This window comes from Eleutherodactylus coqui, chromosome 6 (genome assembly GCF_035609145.1).
Source record: "Eleutherodactylus coqui strain aEleCoq1 chromosome 6, aEleCoq1.hap1, whole genome shotgun sequence".
NCBI classification, from domain to species: domain Eukaryota; kingdom Metazoa; phylum Chordata; class Amphibia; order Anura; family Eleutherodactylidae; genus Eleutherodactylus; species Eleutherodactylus coqui.
The window spans coordinates 17,817,203-17,835,878 of NC_089842.1; the positions used below are offsets into that span (position 1 = coordinate 17,817,203).

At 49.4% G+C, this 18,676-nt stretch overlaps 1 protein-coding gene across 1 annotated transcript; it reads right to left on the reverse strand.

Moving 5' to 3' along the window:
• Positions 1-153: 153 nt before the first annotated feature.
• On the reverse strand, positions 154-16,323 carry OTUD3 (OTU deubiquitinase 3). The gene is made up of 8 exons (XM_066606372.1): positions 15,945-16,323; positions 10,949-11,097; positions 9,295-9,407; positions 7,308-7,430; positions 5,454-5,570; positions 3,132-3,228; positions 2,708-2,907; positions 154-1,012 (listed from the first exon to the last, which is right to left on the reverse strand). The coding sequence occupies exons 1-8, from the start codon at positions 16,145-16,147 to the stop codon at positions 836-838; spliced, it is 1,179 nt and encodes a 392-aa protein (XP_066462469.1). The 5' UTR covers positions 16,148-16,323; the 3' UTR covers positions 154-835.
• Between the last annotated feature and the right edge of the window lie 2,353 nt (positions 16,324-18,676).

Below are 18,676 nucleotides of genomic sequence, written 5' to 3' on the forward strand. Positions count from 1 at the left end.
TATGGGCAGCGGTGAATCTGAGTATCAATGAACGTCCCTCTGGCTGCTCCTCTGGTCGGTGGACCTGCCGCCGCACCCAATGACCCCCTTTCCTGCTATTTTACGTTGAGAACATTTAAATGAGCGAAATCAAAGTATCAAATGAAACAGATCTGCACAATAAGTATCGCTTTATTTCTTGCTCTAGTTGTCAGGTAGCGGATCATGTTTGTTCTGCAGTCACTGGAAACAATTACTGTGCAACCAAATTAAGAGATTCAGAATATACAATTATAAAGTGCGGATTTTATGAAACAAACAATCAGTACTGGAGAATCTGCAGAATTGCGGATGCAGCTCTGGAGGTGACTGGAGCAGAACATCAGCGTGAGACAGTTACGCAACATTTCATGTGGATTCAAATGATGTTCTGAATGGAAGGTTCAGTATAAGGTCAATATTACATGGCTGACTGATAGGAAACAATACCCTACTCATGGCAAGTGTACTGTCCCTTTAAGACAAACTGTTGCATAGATCAGTAACCGTGCAGAAGTCAGACATAGTCATAGATTGACTTCTTTTCATTAAAAATAGAACCGTTAAGAATCTTTTCTCCAACCGCCGGCTCCCCTAGGTCAGCAGTCCAGCACCTGGCATTACCGGCTGGGACTTGTAGTTCCACAAGCCATCTAACCATTGCTCCAGGTAACTGGATTGGGTGCAGTCTCCCTTCGTGCACCACCAACACTGCCTATTCCCCGGAGAGCAGAGACAAGGCACCACCAGAGTGGTTAGGAGAGAAGTCTTGTTCCGGCATGGACGCAGCTTGTAGGATATACAGGAGGGAAGAACGTCAGATGTTGAGGGTGGAGAGCGCTTTCACCACCGTCACGCTGGAGGCGCTCTCAGCCTCCTGCCGGTTATTGTCTGTACTGTTGCTCTGCTGCTCCTGCGCCTTCTGCCGGTGTCGTTCCTCCTGGCGCTTCTTCTTCTCCAGCCGCTGCTGCTCTTTCCTCTGCTTATTGCTCATCTGGAAAGGGGAGCGTGAAGAGATTTAATGGTTTGCCGATGTCAGCACATTCATGAGAACATTTTGCAAAAAAGAACACTTCCCCTTAATAAAAATAATGTAATTGTAAAACGTCTGACAAATTTAGCGAATGCCAGGAAACGACCCCTGAGGAGGTGGCCAACCCCAAGGAAAGCTGGGAGACTGCCCCCGAGGAGGTGGCCCACCTTAAAGGGGTTGTCTCGCGAAAGCAAGTGGGGTTCAGCACTTCTGTATGGCCATATTAATGCACTTTGTAATGTACATCGTGCATTAAATATGAGCCATACAGAAGTTATTCACTTACCTTCCCTGCGCTGGCGTCCCCGTCTCCATGGCTCCGTCTAACTTCAGCGTCTAATCGCCCGATTAGACGCGCTTGCGCAGAAGGGTCTTCTGCCTTCGGCTCGGTCTGGCACGAGCAGCGTTCTGGCTCCGCCTCCTTCTACGCATCATCGCGTAGCTCCGCCCCATCACGTGTGCCGATTCCAGCCAATCAGGAGGCTGGAATCGGCACACGTGACGGGGCGGAGCTACGCGATGACGCGTAGAAGGGGGCGGAGCCAGAACGCCGATGCTGCCGGACAGACCCGAAGGCAGAAGACCCTTCTGCGCAAGCGCGTCTAATCGGGCGATTAGACGCTGAAGTTAGACGGAGCCATGGAGACGGGGACGCCAGCGCAGGGAAGGTAAGTGAATAACTTCTGTATGGCTCATATTTAATGCACGATGTATATTACAAAGTGCATTAATATGGCCATACAGAAGTGCTGAACCCCACTTGCTTTCGCGAGACAACCCCTTTAAGGAAAGCTGGGAGACTGCCCCCGAGGAGGTGGCCCACCTTAAGGAAAGCTGGGAGACTGCCCCCGAGGAGGTGGCCCACCTTAAGGAAAGCTGGGAGACTGCCCCCGAGGAGGTGGCCCACCTTAAGGAAAGCTGGGAGACTGCCCCCGAGGAGGTGGCCCACCTTAAGGAAAGCTGGGAGACTGCCCCCGAGGAGGTGGCCCACCTTAAGGAAAGCTGGGAGACTGCCCCCGAGGAGGTGGCCCACCTTAAGGAAAGCTGGGAGACTGCCCCCGAGGAGGTGGCCCACCTTAAGGAAAGCTGGGAGACTGCCCCCGAGGAGGTGGCCCACCTTAAGGAAAGCTGGGAGACTGCCCCCGAGGAGGTGGCCCACCTTAAGGAAAGCTGGGAGACTGCCCCCGAGGAGGTGGCCCACCTTAAGGAAAGCTGGGAGACTGCCCCCGAGGAGGTGGCCCACCTTAAGGAAAGCTGGGAGACTGCCGCTGAGGAGGTGGCCCACCTCAAGGAAAGCTGGGAGACTGCCCAAGAGAAAGCTAGAGGGATGCCAGCATATATGGCCACCACTACACCTCCACAGGGGTCATCTCCTAGCTTTCCCAGGGAAGTGGATTGAAAAGGTAACTAGTCACACAGAGATACATTTCTGATTTATACAGGACTGCAGATGTCATTCAGAAATCTGGGAAAGCTGGGTGACAAACCCGTTAGGGTCCCTCCACACGGCCTACTGTACCATTCGTTTAATGTATAGTGTTGTAAAGTGTGTCGCAGCCTGATCCGCATCCTGTGAGCATGGCCTAAGACTCCTTTATTGCTGGACTGGACAAGGATCCGATACTCCACACTGGACACATCTGGAAACTCCTTTACCTTCTGGCTGTTGTTTTTCTTGTTCTGCTCCTTTGTGTCTTCCCCAGGCTGCCGGCTCTGCTTCTTGTGCCTGGTGGGGTCTTGCTGCGGCGTCTGAGGTCTTCTTTGGGAGTCTAGTCCTTCGCAGTCACTTGGCTCCCAGGTGGCTGATGAGTACGAGCAGTCGCTTCCCTCTGCTGCACAGTCTGTATTTCTATCACCTAAGGAGAACAAGAGAAATGTGACAGGGCTCCAGGACCCCGGGGTCTCCGAAACTCCAGACTCACCCTACTAAATGACTAAGTCCTATGTAAGGGCCTACAATACACTGATACATTGTAACAACCCATTACAGGCGATCTGCCCAAATCACCTGAGCACTTATGACCAGCCTTACGTTCAACTCCTCCCTGATTTTTAGGCGCCGCTGCAGGGGCGCACTCACCGATCTGCTTCAGCTCCTCGATCTGGAGGACGACTTGAATAGTCGACTCGATGTCGTAGCTCTCGGCTTCTAGGCTCTGCAGGATGAGGCGGACGTCCTACAAACAGACGGCGTGTGAATATAGCGTGTGAAGCAATAGCTGCCTCTGTTTAACCCCTTCAGGACCAGAGATTTTTGTCTTTATTTTCGGTTTTATCGTTCCCGTCTACCACGAGCCGTAACTTTTTTTTCCCATTGACGTGATATGAGGGCTTGTTCTTTTATGGGGCGAGTTGTATTTTTTTAATGGTACAATTTAATGTACCATATAAATGTACGTAAAAACTTTTGTATGTAAATACATTTCTTTCTTAACCCTTTGCAATCCAATTTTGGAATCAGGGTTTCCTAGGGGGTTTTCTCTTTCTGCCATTATACAACGGTGCCATCTGCTGGCTAGAGCCAGTACTGCGGTATGGGACATGCTGGAGAGGCCCCCGACAACAGAGCGGCCAGTAATATACAGTAAGAATACCCTGCCGGACGTCTTCCGACATGAGAAGCTGTACAGGCTTCAATCAGAATGTCTTTAGACGTCAGACAGTGGATTGGAAAGGGTTAAAAGCTGCTTTCTGTCGCCATATTCCAAGACCTGCAGCTGTTTTTATCTTCTTGTTGATTGCGCTGTGCGGGGCTCGTTTTCTTGGGGTTTAGTTATCTTTTGAATCACTTTTTATTCAAATTTTTTCAGAGCTGGAATAACAAAAAAAAATGCAATTTTGTCATTCTGCCCTCTTTTTTGAAATGACTTCAATCAGGCGGGATAAATATTGTGATGTTTTAATAGTTTGGACCTCTAAGTACACGGCGAGACCAAATATGAAGGTTTTTTTAAATAGTTTAGATTTTTCACCAAGAAAAATGTGAATAGGGATTTTTTGAACTGTTAAACTTTATGTATTTACTTTTTTTTTTTTTACACTTTTTAGTCCCTTCAGGAGTCTTGAACTTGTGATCGCTTGTACTTCAGTATTGCAGTATGCACTATATGGACTATCCACAAGCTCTCCCTAAGGCCCAATGTCCACTCGCACGTATTCCACTTCTGAATCCCTGCATGCCCGCGGCAATGGGTGGGCGAACGTTTACTTACCTCTCCGGCTCCAGCGCGGATCTCATCTGTACCGGCCGGATCTTCTTTCTTTAGCATGGTGGATGCGTCTGGGCATGCCAGACACATGTGCAGTGCATTTTTTCTTTAATATGCTGCTTTCCCGCGGATCCGGGCACAGCCACAATGACAGCTATGCCGCAGATATGACGGCTTCCATTGACTTCAATGGAAGCCGTCACACAGAATCCACGCCAAACATGGAGTATGCCGCAATCTCCTCTTGCAGCGTGCGATCTGCACGCTGGGAGAAAATGGCATCCGCATGCTTTTAAATTGTTTGTGGATGCTAATGCATCCCTATGGGCGGCTTTGATTTGCAGATCTGCTGCGCAGGGTTCCGCAAATCAAAGCCACAAGTGAACGTTGGGCCTAAGTCTGGGCAGGAATAGCCCGCCATTCCTCATGCAGGGCTGTGATAAGAGATTGTTGTGAAGATGGGCGTGGGTGGCGGTGTCGTACGCGTCGCTCCAGTTCGCCCCACAAGTGCTTGATCAGATTGAGATCGGGGCTCTGAGCAGGCCAGTCGAGCAAATTCACCTTATTTTCAGGACACCAGTCCAGCACACGCTTTGCAGTATGACATTGCAGACTATTGCATACTTGCTGATTTTCTGCAGTGTCCAAATACTTCTGTCCATGTAGCGTATAACATTTTTAATGTGGTCTATGAAGTCGTGCCACAAGCAGAGCTTGATAGGTATCTATACATGGCAGCTCTGAGAGCCTTCGGTAGGTTCTGGGCTACCATGCCAGCCCATCAGCACCCTCCAATAACATCACTGTGGGTGCCTATGGGGTCCCCCCTTCCCACTGTTTACATGAGCAGTCAACTTTGATAGCAGCATCTAAACAGTTAAGTGCCACGATCAGCTGATCAGTCGTCAGTTGCTGGTGGCCATCAGGTATGGAGTGGACTCTGCTTCCGAGCCCCCTCACTAGACACTTCACGACCTATATTTACAGTAAAGGGTTAAAGGGCCAGTAGCGCTTTAAATACTGATGCAGTCCTGATGACAGGCTCCGGTCTGCTGCTGACTCCTATTTACAGCACTATAACATAAGCTACGTGGCGCCGCAGTGCTCATAGACTCGTTAACATGCGCCACGGAACCACGCCGCTTATTCCGGGTTTTAGCATTTCACTGCATTCCGCGTGTACAGCATCTTACCGCACAGCCGGTGGCGTTCCGGACTTTCTGTACTGCATCCCCTCGGTGCTCAGCCTGCTCGCCCGATACGTTCGACTTCAGTTTACCCTTCCGGTTAGAGACGTCTTTGGAAAGCATCTGTACATGGATGGAAATCACAAGCAGAGATCGTAAGACAGAAGAAAAGTTCCCTTATTGCTCCGCCAATGATTAATCTGGTCTCTATAGACAGCAAATGTAACATCTGGTGCCTGGAAACCGTCAGCAAGTAGGCCAACCGCTGCTGACATTAAAATGGAGACGAGCCCATGACATCACACTACTGTCAGCTGACTGAAAAGGGGGGGAAAGGGTTGAGTGCCCAAACGTCAAGGGGCTCTGATAACTCCTATATACATGGTGTAGAAGCTGTTCACATGATTAGGTCTCTTTCGGACCACCACTAACAGCAGCCGTGGCATCCCCACAGCGGTGCCCAGCTTGCCAAAGACTCGGAACGACATAAATGTACTTTTCCTCTCGCTTATGGATTTATCTGTGAAATTGTCAGTCTCCACTGAAGATGAACAGAGGCCACATATATGCAGAACGACCCCTTTATTAGAGTCCCCGGCCCTTTCATGATTGCCGCTTCCCTGTATGGGAATTCTCCCTGTGACCCCGGAGCATAAAATCACATCAGAAGTTTCCCGTGGATCAGTTTCAGTGTGAATCCACATTAGATGAGAAAATCCAGCGATCCGAGTGACTTCCAACACGGCCGGGTCATCGGTGCTGGACTAGCCGGCCGGGATGTCACTGGCAGCCGTGCGGAGTTTTCTTGTGTAATAGTGTGGAGAGTATACAGAGAATGGCGTGATCGAGGAAAAACATCCCCAGTGAAAGGGGATCCTGTGAATGGCAACAACTCTGAAAGGGGTCAGAGGAGGATGTCAGGAATCATTGTGACCAACAGGCGCTGCACAGTGAGGAGCAGCCGAATACAACGCCGGTGCTCCAACTAATGTGTCTAAATGCACAACTCGCCGTTCCTTAACACAGATGGGCTATAACGGTCGGCGACCACTTCCAGCGCCATTGTGTGTAAGAGAAACAGAAAGATGAGACTCCAGGGGTAAAAGAGTGCAAAAATTATACCACTGAGCAGTGGGACAAACATCACCTGGTCAGATGGGTCCAGATTTCTGTTGCACCGTGCTGATGGGTGGTCAGAATTTGGCGCAAGCAGCATGAATCGATGACCCCTTCCTGTCAGGTGGTCAGAACATGTCAGCACCTCCATCTAATCTGTGGCAACTACAAGAAGCTTCCTGTCCGCAGGGGCCGATAGTCGTTCAGAACGATATTCCTTTCATCACCGAGTGGAATCTACGCCACAACAAACTGTTGCGGTTCTGAAGGCCAAAGGAAGTCCAATGCACTAGTAGATGGGGGTCTCTAATAAAATGGCCATTCGGTGTAAGAAGGGCGGGGGGGAAAGGGCGGGGGTACAGAAAACACAGTAAGGTCGCTCTCACACTAATCGCGGTACAGCGCTCTCATTGATTTCAATGGGACATCGCAAACCAGTGCTTGAACGTAGCGATTTTGGAGCGCTGCCTGCTCTATTATTGCGCGTTTTGGCGCACCTCATCACAATGATCGGGTGCGTTAAAAACCTCTTGTCAAACGCTGTAACCTGCGTTCAAAAACGCTGTACAAACTGCGGTAAAACAACATGATTTTGGACGCAGTGTTTTGTGACGCATGTGTGAGAGCGGCCGCAGAGAAGAGACGACAGGTAGGAGGACTTGTGAGCGGATCGGGAGTCACATATGGTAAGAATGTTATTTGTCGAGGTCTCCGGGGATACAATGTTTCTTCTGAGTCGGTCACCTCGGTCTGCAGTTGGGCCGGGGTCTCCGTGTTGTCATGGATGGAGCGGACGCTGTCGTAGTGCTCCCCGTAGCGATAGGCGATGTGCAGCTCCGGGGCGTTGGCCTTGTCCGATCCTCGGATCTGTGAGGATAAAGCGGAGATTCCTCTGAATGTCGCCCATTTGGCACTTCCCCCATAATCCCCATGTTTGACTTGGCAGAACACTGAAAGGCAACAAGACAAAGCATCTCAGTCTGCCAAACCCCTCACTGACTAATCCGGCGCCATTAACCAGCTCCTGCCTGGGACTTATCCAACCTGATGTGGCCTGCATTAAAATACACTCCTCAACACTGAAATTAGGACACCAAGACGGACAAGCTGCAAATCAAGGAAGTAGATGATGTCGCTGAGATATGCAAATGATCACACGCCAATCTGTGGCATGTGGGAGGGGCTTCAATGGTATGAAAGTAAACTCAAAAGCAATTTTTTTCAGCCACACGATAACTCAACAATCGGACAGCCTTGCGGTACGATTACGTCATGCCTGGGGAGTGTCAGATCGCAACGTGCGGTAAACGGAGAGTCACAGAATCTATGAACTGAGATCTTGGTTTATAACTCCGGCAGATCGCTGATCATGTAGGCCGAGGGGTCAGCGCTGTACCAAATTGTGTGTCCCAGTGGTTGGGAGAACAGCGACAAACTTGAATGACAGCAAGAGGTGCAGAAAAGCGAAGCTCTGACGGACAGATCTTCAGGTTAGAAAAATGGCGCATAGTGATGCATTCTGTACTGCGAGTGATATTGGACGTCACATCCCCAGCCGCAGGCGTCGAACAGTGTCTACACAAACCATCAGAAGGCGCTCAGAGGACATTGGGCTGCAAGCAGACGTCCAGCCACAAGTGTTCCTCTGACCTCACCGCTCTCGAAGGTTAGCATGGTGCAGAGCGAAACGGCAATGGAGGCTGGAATGGAGGCCTGTCGTCTTCAGTGATGAGTCTGGCTTTTGTCTCAGATGCAATGATAGTCGGAGATTGGTCTGGAGACCACGTGGGCAACGGCATGAAGAGGCCTTCACGAGGGAACGTCACACCAGTCCTTCTCCCGGGATTATGGTGTGGATTAAGGTACACTAACAGCTCAGCGGTACCGCCATTTCTCCGAAGTGTCCCAGGACCCATTTTTCAACATGACAACACCAGACCGCATGTTCCTCGTGCAACTGTGAGCAGCCTGCGTGGCCTCAACGTGTTACCGCGGCCTGCAGCGCCTCCGGACTTGTCTCCTATCGAGGACATCTGGGTCATCATTGGTCGGGAATTGTAAAGCGAGCGGCCAGCAGTGCATCTTGATGATTTGCGTGCCCAAGTGCATTCAGCGTGGCAGAACATTCCTCAGACGACCATTAATAACCTGTGTGTGTGAGTGCGGGTACGTCTGCATGTGGCGCTCATACTCCATACTGAATTAATCATCCATACTGATGTTTTGAATATTTAGTTTTGTATATCATTTGCATATCATTAACATGTCTGCTTTTCCATAATTCCACGACTTCTTGGTGCTGCAATTTCAATGTTGAGGAGTGTAAAAGCTGGAGTCTTCCTTCGGTCAGGTGATAACAAATCCTGTTCTGTCGTTTTTGGGAACGCCGGGTGACAACCAATATGGCTGCCATTATGACTCCCTAGGGGGTCATCACTCAGCTCTCCTACAGTCCTGAGTGGCGAATCTGCTCAACTATGAGGAGATAGACGAGACAGGACGCAATGCTGCATAAGTAGGGGAACTTGGCATTCAGGTCTTGGAGAAAACTGGGTCCCAACCCCTGAGTAACAGCCATATTGGGGGTCACAGGGCTTTCATAGGAACAGAATACGCCTGAATAGATGGAAGACGACATAACGGGGACTTATATTCATGGGGGGTTATAGATTACTGCCGGGGAACGCTGCTGAATACAATTTCCCTTCTGTGCGGAGAAGAGATGACTTACCTGCCACAGCGGATTATTCAGCTGGTGAATCACTACATTCACTTGGTTGCTACGTGCAAACGCCACGATCGCGTCATTACCAGCGAAGGTTCCGGGCTGTGCCAGGTTCTCAACTACGAGCAAAGGAAAAAGAATAAGAATGTGATGTGGAGGCAGAAAGCGAGAGCAGGCGGAGGTGGGGGGGGGATGAAAGGCAAGAGCAGGCGGAGGTGGGGGGGGGATGAAAGGCAAGAGCAGGCGGAGGTGGGGGGGGGATGAAAGGCAAGAGCAGGCGGAGGTGGGGGGGGGATGAAAGGCAAGAGCAGGCGGAGGTGGGGGGGGGATGAAAGGCAAGAGCAGGCGGAGGTGGGGGGGGGATGAAAGGCAAGAGCAGGCGGAGGTGGGGGGGATGAAAGGCAAGAGCAGGCGGAGGTGGGGGGGATGAAAGGCAAGAGCAGGCGGAGGTGGGGGGGATGAAAGGCAAGAGCAGGCGGAGGTGGGGGGGATGAAAAGCAAGAGCAGGCGGAGGTGGGGGGGATGAAAGGCAAGAGCAGGTGGAGGTGGGGGGGATGAAAAGCAAGAGCAGGTGGAGGTGGGGGGGATGAAAAGCAAGAGCAGGTGGAGGTGGGGGGGATGAAAAGCAAGAGCAGGTGGAGGTGGGGGGGATGAAAAGCAAGAGCAGGTGGAGGTGGGGAGGATGAAAGGCAAGAGCAGGTGGAGGTGGGGAGGATGAAAGGCAAGAGCAGGTGGAGGTGGGGAGGATGAAAGGCAAGAGCAGGTGGAGGTGGGGAGGATGAAAGGCAAGAGCAGGTGGAGGTGGGGAGGATGAAAGGCAAGAGCAGGTGGAGGTGGGGAGGATGAAAGGCAAGAGCAGGTGGAGATGGGGGGGATGAAAGGCAAGAGCAGGTGGAGGTGGGGGGGATGAAAGGCAAGAGCAGGTGGAGGTGGGGGGGATGAAAGGCAAGAGCAGGTGGAGGTGGGGGGGATGAAAGGCAAGAGCAGGTGGAGGTGGAGGGGATGAAAGGCAAGAGCAGTCCTCCAGAGGCGGGGGGGATGAAAGGCAAGAGCAGGTGGAGGTGGGGGGGTAAGAGGGAAGAGCAGGTGGAGGCCGGGGGAAAGGGCAGGCAGAGGACAGGAGGTGGGCAACAGGCAAGAGCAGGCGGAGGCGGGAATAAAGGGCAAGAGCAGGCGGAGACTGGAGGAGGGGAGCAACTGGCAAGAGCAGGCGGAGGCCAGGGGGTGGGCAATGGGCAAGAGCAGGCGGAGACTGGAGGAAGGGGGCAACTGGCAAGAGCAGGCGGAGGCCAGGGGGTGGGCAACTGGCAAGAGCAGGCGGAGGCCAGGGGGTGGGCAACGGGCAAGAGCAGGCGGATGCCAGGGGCTGGGCAACGGGCAAGAGCAGGCGGCGACCGGAGGAGAGGGGCAACGGGAAAGAGCAGGCGGAGGCAGGGGGTGGGGTGGGGGGGGTGGAAAAGAGCAAGCGGAGGCCAGAGGGAGAACAATGGGAAAGAGCAGGCGGAGGCTGGAGGTGGGGGGAGGTGGCAACGGGCAAGAGGCAGAGAGAGACCGGCAAGAGCAGGCGGAGGCCGGGGGACACAATGGACATGAACAATTGGAGCAACAAGACCGTGGAGAAGCAGTGTCAGCGTTCAGCTGTGACAATCAGGGTTCTCACCATGCTTGTCAAATGGAACGTCGTCCTCTACAAAAGGCTCAAAATCGTTGCGGTGCTTCACCATATAATTAGTCGTCTCCTGCCGGTGCCGCAAGTGATTTCGGGAATGTCCTTCCAGCTGATCCCCCAGAGCACGGAACAAACAATTACTACAGAGGAGGAAGAAAAGATGGTGAGAACTAAAAACTATGACATTAGAGCTGATGTTCTAGGTGTTACTGGAATAAAAGCTGGTGGACTCATCACTAAAGTTCTAGTTGTTTTCTGAATGGGATAGCAGTGCAGACAGGTTGGCATCCAGCGCTTTATTGAAGCTTCTATTAGTGTAGATACAATTATTATTCTTAAGTTCTAGATGCTGCTTGGATCTCATGACATTTTCTAGACAATGTTATAACCAGGGTTCTAGGGGTGTCTAGGATTCAACACCTTTTATGATGTTATTTTATGTTCCAGGTGTTGATGGAAGCAACTAGAAAGTAACAGCACTCAGGTTCTAAGTACTACCGGGATCTCATGGCATTTCACAATGTTACAATCAAGGTTCTAGGTGTTTCTATGATTGAAGACCATTGTGTTACTTAATGCTCTAGGTGTTGGAAAAGCAATATGGAAACACCTGGATATAGTACAGCTCAGCTTCTTAATGCTGCTGGGATCTCATGACATTTTTAAAGCGATGTTACAACCAAGGTTCTAGGCGACTCTAGGATTGAACTGGAGACCAGTTTTGTTGGGAATCTCTCTCAGGTAAAAGTAATGGATATAACAAATTCTTATCCGCTCTTGCTGACAACTTTATCTTCCAGAAGGTAGAAGAGAAAACAAGGGGATCTGCTATCTTGGACCAAATCCTTACCAACAGGGAGGGAATGGTTGAGGAAGTAAGGGTGGCTGGGACCTTAGGAGGAAGTGATCATGCTGTCCTTTGATGTTGGATAAAAAGGGGAGGAAGACCTGAGAAAACTCAGACCTCAAGGTTGGATTTCAGAAAGGCAGATTTTAATGAACTCAGAAAGATGATATGAAGAATCCAATGGCTGGATGTTCTTAAGGACAGAAATGTCCAAGAAGGTGGGGAAATATTGCGAGATGAGATTCTTAAAGCACAATCGTTAACAAGCCGTAAAAGAAGGAAGAATGGGAAGCATTTAAAGAGACCAGGATGGATGAACACAGAACTTACACACGTTAAAAACATGTTTATCAAATGGAAAGAGGGATGAATATCTAAAGAAGAATATAATGTGGTCTGCAGAAACTGTAGGGCAAGTGTCAGAAGAGCTAAAGCTAATGAATTGAGGCTTGCAACAGAGGCCAAAAGCAATAAAAAAGGATTTGGGGGTATGTCAAAAGCAAAAGAAAAGGCAAAGATGCTATTGGATGCTTACAAGATGAAAATGGTGAATTGCTTAAGAATGATGTTGAGAAGGACGAACTTTTAAATTCCTATTTTGTATCTGTTTTCTCTCAGAAAGTAGATGGAACATCAACTGATCTTCCCTGTGCTATTGGGGGGATAAAAAGATGCAGACTATCTATAAGCAGAGAGATGGTGAGGGAACACTTAGCTAACTTAGACTAATTCAAGTCTCAAGGTCCAGTTGAATTACATCCTAGCATACTAAAGGAAGCAAAGGAGGTAATTGCTGAACCACTCGCCGACGTAGTCTAGGAAAACTCCTGGAGAACAGGAGAAGTCCCAGAAGATTGGAAAAGGGCAAATGTTATCCTTATCTTCAAAAGAGGGAAAAAGGTGGACACAGGAAACTACAGGCCTGTGAGCCTGCCTTCTATACCGGGAAAGATCTTTGAACAAATTATTAAACAGCATGTATGCAAGTACTTGGATGAGAATGGAGTAATTAACCAGAGCCAGCATGGGTTTATTACAAACAAGTCATGCCAGACGAATCTACCGTATATACTTGAGTGTAAGTCGAGTTTTTTAGCACATTTTTTTATGCTGAGAAAGCCCCTTTCAGCTTATACTCGAGTAAGGTAAAAAAAAAAAAAAACTAAACCCCGAAATACTCACCTCCAGCCAACGTCTGTGCCCCGGCACCAGTCAATCACAGCCGATTCTCCATCATTCACAGCCATTCAGTGAATGACATCACTGAATAGCTGTGATTGGTTTATTGAGCGCCAGATGTGATTGTCTGGCGCTCGATCCAATCACAGTGCTTACTTACACAGCGCTGATGGTGGGGGAATTCAAAGCCGAGCAGGGAGAATTCTCAAGCAGCTTGCCGCACCGCTGGGGAGACCATCACGCCGGGGACACAGACGCCGGCTGAGAGGTGAGTATTGTGTTTTGTTTTTTTAACCTAGTATACACTCGAGTCAATAAGTTTTACCAGGTTTTCTTGTGGTAAAACTTATTGACTCGGCTAATACTCGAGTATATACAGTAACTTCCTTCTATGACAGAATCACCGACTGGGTTGATCAGGGAAATGCAGTGGATATAGTATATCTTGACTTTAGTAAAGCATTTGACAAAGTATCTCATACCATACTTATTGAGAAAATGACCAAATATGGGATTGACAAGGCAACTGTTAGGGGGATTCACAACTGGCTGAGTGATCGGACTCAAAGAGCGGTCATAAATGGGTGCACATCCAAGTGGAGGAATTTATCAAGTGGGGACCACAAGGCTCTGTCCTAGGCCCAGTGTTGGTCAACATTGTTATAAATGATCTGGAGGAAGGAATTGATGGGAAACTGATCAAGTTTACCGACGACACAAAGCTAGGTGGGATAGCTAACACTAGAGAAGAGAGAGAGCGTATTCAAAAAGATCTAGAAAAGCTTGAACAGTGGTCGGCGACTAACAGAAAAGTATTTAACAAGGAGAAATGCAAAGTCCTACATCTGGGCAAGAAAAATGATGAAAGCACATACAGAATGGGAGGAATTGGGCTAAGCAGCAGCACATGTGAAAAAGACTTCTGTATACTAATAGATCATAGACTGAACATGAGTCAACAATGTGATGCAGCAGCCAAAAAGGCAAACACAATTCTGGGATGTATTAAGAGAAGAATAGAGTCTAGATCACGTGAGGTCATTATCCCCCTCTACTCTTCCTTGGTCAGACCTCATCTGGAATACTGTGTCCAGTTCTGGGAACCCCACTTTAAAAAAGACATCGACAAACTGGAGCAAGTTCAGAGAAGAGTTACCAAGATGATGAGCGGTCTGCAAATCATGTCCTATGAGGAACGGTTAAAGGATCTGGGAATGTTTAGCTTGCAGAAGAGAAGGCTGAGAGGAGACTTAAAGGGGTTGTCCCGCGGCAGCAAGTGGGTCTATACACTTCTGTATGGCCATATTAATGCACTTTGTAATGTACATTGTGCATTAATTATGAGCCATACAGAAGTTATAAAAAGTTTTTTACTTACCTGCTCCGTTGCTGGCGTCCTCGTCTCCATGGTGCCGACTAATTTTCGCCCTCCGATGGCCAAATTAGCCGCGCTTGCGCAGTCCGGGTCTTCTGCTCTCTTCAATGGAGCCGCTCGTGCAGAATGCCGGCTCCGTGTAGCTCCGCCCCGTCACGTGCCGATTCCAGCCAATCAGGAGGCTGGAATCGGCAATGGACCGCACAGAAGAGCTGCGGTCCACGGAGGGAGCAGACCCCGGCGGCCATCTTCAGCAGGTAAGTATGAAGACGCCGGACCGCCGGGATTCAGGTAAGCGCTGAGCGGTTTGTTTTTTTAACCCCTGCATCGGGGTGGTCTCGCGCCGAACGGGGGGGGGGGGGGGGGGGGTGGGTTTAACAAAAAAAAAAAAAACCCGTTTCGGCGCGGGACAACCCCTTTAATAGCTGTCTACAAATATCTGAAGGGCTGTCACAGTGCAGAGGGATCAGCCCTATTCTCATCTGCACAAGGAAAGACTAGAAGCAATGGGATGAAACTGAAAGGGAGGAGACACAGATTAGATATTAGACAGCGAGGGGATCAATGAGTGGAACAGGTTACCATGGGAGGTGGGGAGTTCTCCTTCAATGGAAGTGTTCAAACAAAGGCTGGACAGACATCTGTCTGGGATGATTTAGTGCACTGAGCAGGGGGTTGGACCCGATGACCCTGGAGGTCCCTTCTTACTCTACCAGTCTATGACCAACATTCTGTTACTTGATGTTCTAGGTGTTGGTTAAACAATATGTAAGCACCTACAAAGTAACAACACTCAGCTTGTATGTGCTTCTGGGGTCTCAGAACATTTTAAAGATGTCACAACCAAAAGTTCTAGGTGTTTCTAGGATTGGACACCTTCATGATGTCACTTTATGTTCTAGATGTTGGTGGAACAATATAGAAGCACCTAAAAATATTACTGCTGAGGTTCTCAGAGCTACATTATCACCTTACATTTTATAGATGATGTTATAACCAAGGTTCTAGGTGTATCTAGGCTAGGACACCATTACTTGATGTTCTAGGTGTTAATGAATCAATACAGGAGCACCTAAACATAATACAACTCAGGTTCTAGGTAGATGTTGCTGGGATCTCATGACATTTTCTAGGTGGTATTATAACCATTGTTCTAGGTGTGTCTAGGACACCATCATTGATGGTACTTGATGTTCTAGGTGTTGGTGGAACAACATGGAAGCATCTAGACAATACCATTAAGCTTCTAGGTAGATGCTGCTGGGATGTCATGACATTCTCGTTAGAACTATTGTTCTAGGTGTCTCTAGCCCAGGACACCTTCATGACGTTACTTTATTACTCTACTTGTTGGTGAAACAATATGGCAGCACCTAGACATAATACTGCTCAGGTTCTAGATGCTGCTGCTGCGGTATAACAAACAGCATGGCAGCAGGGCTGATGTTCTGGGTGTCTCTGGGTTATGAGAGCACCAAGATGGCGGCGTCCTGGCTCTTGAGGCTGCTTTGACGGTGAGAGTACCAAGATGGCGCCGGGTGCAGTAAGATGTCTGGCTCCGCTGAGCTGACAGCTCGGGTGCTCACCCGTCTCCCGGCACCTCGCGCATCCGCAGTCCCAGCACTTGAAGCTGGTTGGCGAAACTAAGGAACTCTTCCGAGTCCTCCGCCTCCCCGGCCCGATTCCGCCGCTCCTTGGCCAGCGCTCTTTTCGCAGCCCTTTCGTCCCTCTTCCGCTCCACCTCGGCCTTCTTCCCGGGCCGGGAGCGGACAGCCTGCTTCCTCGACATGACGCCAACCGTCCCGACCTCAGAGGACCGGGATCCACACAGGCGGCGGCAGAGAAGACACTTCCGGCAACCGCAGGTCACGTGGTTGGAGAGTAACCGTAGAGAGACGAGAAGACTGACCAGACGCGCCCGCCGTCCTCGCTCTCCTCACTGGTCAGCGGTCCTCCAAGGCCGCCAGGAATGGTGATATCCGTCACACACGGCGATACGCTGGGAAGATATGAGGAGTGTTTGATAGACATGAAAAAAGTAAAATGGTAGTTGAATGTTGTGGCCCTTCAGGGCATTCCTGGGGCCACTGGTGGGATGTTGGACGTCTGTCACGTGTGCTGCTTTAAATGCAACTAAGCACTAGATGGCAGCAGCACTCCACTATAGAAACTGCAACTGAGCCTGAAGCCCCAAGAGCTGACAATCTGCTGGAGTCCAAAAGTGTTAAAAGGGATTTTCTGTGACTTGTTTACACAGGCGTAAACGCATATCAGCCATGAAAATACGCCACATGTTTGCGCGGCCAAAGTGCGCTTAGGGCTCCTCACACGAGCGTATTGCTGCCGTGTATTACACATGCAAATTTTGCCCATGTAATATGCAGTGAATAGAACGTGTGATTACATGGGAAAATACACAGCGTGACCCATCTTGTGCGCTGCCCATTGAAATCAATTAGTTTGCATAAATGCACACGCCACACGCAAATAACCTGCGTATTACCTGTGCGCAGATGTACAAAATAAGTGTGATTGTGTACGTATTTTTTTAGTGTGCATTTGCGCAGGCGAATTACACGGATGGAGGCGCGTTTCGGTCACAAAATGTGGCGTATTTGTGCAGCCAAAATGCACTTACACCTGTGTGAACACGTTCTTACGCCCGTGTATGTCACCCGTCCCGGCGTGTATTTGTGCGCACAGCACTGCTTGTTTGTGTTCACAAAATCACGCTGATTTTGTACATACATGCGCAGCAGATACGCAGTTTTTCCTGGCGTATATCATGCGCATTTCCTCACGCCCGTTGACTTCAATGGGCTCTTGTAGTACACAAATGTGCACCAAGACAGGTCAGGCTGCGTATTTTTTAACGCAACTTCACGTCGCGTGAAAAAATACGTTGATGTGAAAGCCCCTATTGAAATCAATGGGTTCTTTTCCCTGTGCGAGAAATCATTCGCCCGAATGTACAAATGACGTCACCGTTCGTTCATTCGCTCTGGCGTTCAGTTTAAACACAAAAATAAATCGTACGTTTTTTCTTAAGTGAATGCGAGCGACCGAACGACCGGCATTTAATGAATGATGAACGAGCAGCGAATGAATTCCCGTTCGTCGTACAATTGTTGGCTGCGTCTACGCTGAACGATTATCACTCAAATTCGAACAATCCAACGATTTTTTTGGAATTATGATAATTGTGTGTAAAAGGGCATTTAAAAAATGGCCTTAAAATAAAGAACAATCAAACCCTTCCCTGTTCCCAGCGCAGTCCCGGAAGGAGGAGCGGCGGGCGATCCCTGCCGTTCATTGTACCTGTGACCGCTGACCACTCACAGGCTTCAATGGGGATTCTTCTGTGGCCACTAAGACCTGTAAGTGGCTGAGCGGTGACAGGTGTAATTGCAATGAGGGAACCCGAGCGGGAGGCCCACCGTGACGGGGAAGACCGCGAGGAAACAAGATAGACGTCATGGGTGGCTCTGCCATCTTAGCTTGGCCTAGCTCGGTTGCCTGCAGTTAACAGGAAAACGTAGAATCCTAGTATTTGAATGTCACGTGACGCCAGTACCTCTCCTAGGCCACTATTCACACAGCTCACAATAAAGAGTCCGCAGTCCAATAGCGAATTTTCAGAAAAACAACCGGAGGTGCACGGTAGCACTTTTCTCACAACTTTTCAAGCTTTGATTCCTCCACAAGTAGTATACTGTGCAGAAAGGACAAATCCTTACAGTTTCTCATTTCTCTTCCACACTTATACACGCTTACTAGGAGCGTATTACACGCTTTCTAGAAGACACTCTTCCCTCAGGACTCTAGACGTCTTCAGTCCCAGTTATGTGATAGCCTGTCCGTGGGGTATGCACTCCCGATTCAGTAATCGGCATTCACTCAAGCTTTCTATTCTGTACTAAGGCTTCTCAGTGGCTTTCCTTTTCTTTTTGTTATGGCAGAAGACCCATTACTCTATGCCAAACCCAGCGCAGGAATGCCCACCACCTCCGAGTACATTTTCTCAACTCTCCTAACTAAACTCCACCTCTCAACTACCCAAGATATTCAATCACATCACTCACGCAAAAGGGCATACACACAAGAGTCCCTCACAACAGTCATTTACATGCATCCACACCACAGCTTCAGGCCACTACAGTTCCCCTCTACTTGAAGGAAGCCGCCCCCAGCGTTCTCTAAACTTTGAGCCAAGTGGCTGAGATGAAACTCTTCCCAGAGCACTAACCTCCAGCCCCAAGATTACAACCACTCTGTAAAGAGAGTCTATACTAACTCCAGTAAAGATAAGGTTGCACCC

Excerpts from the sequence above, each read along its gene's own strand:
- OTUD3 (XM_066606372.1), bottom strand. The coding sequence starts at position 16,147 with ATGTCGAGGAAGCAGGCTGTCCGCTCCCGGCCCGGGAAGAAGGCCGAG. Across the intron at positions 9,408-10,948 it reads CGTTCCATTTGACAAGCATG|TTGAGAACCTGGCACAGCCC; the intron begins GTGAGAACCCTG and ends CTTTGCTCGTAG. Across the intron at positions 5,571-7,307 it reads CGGCCCAACTGCAGACCGAG|ATGCTTTCCAAAGACGTCTC; the intron begins GTGACCGACTCA and ends ATCCATGTACAG.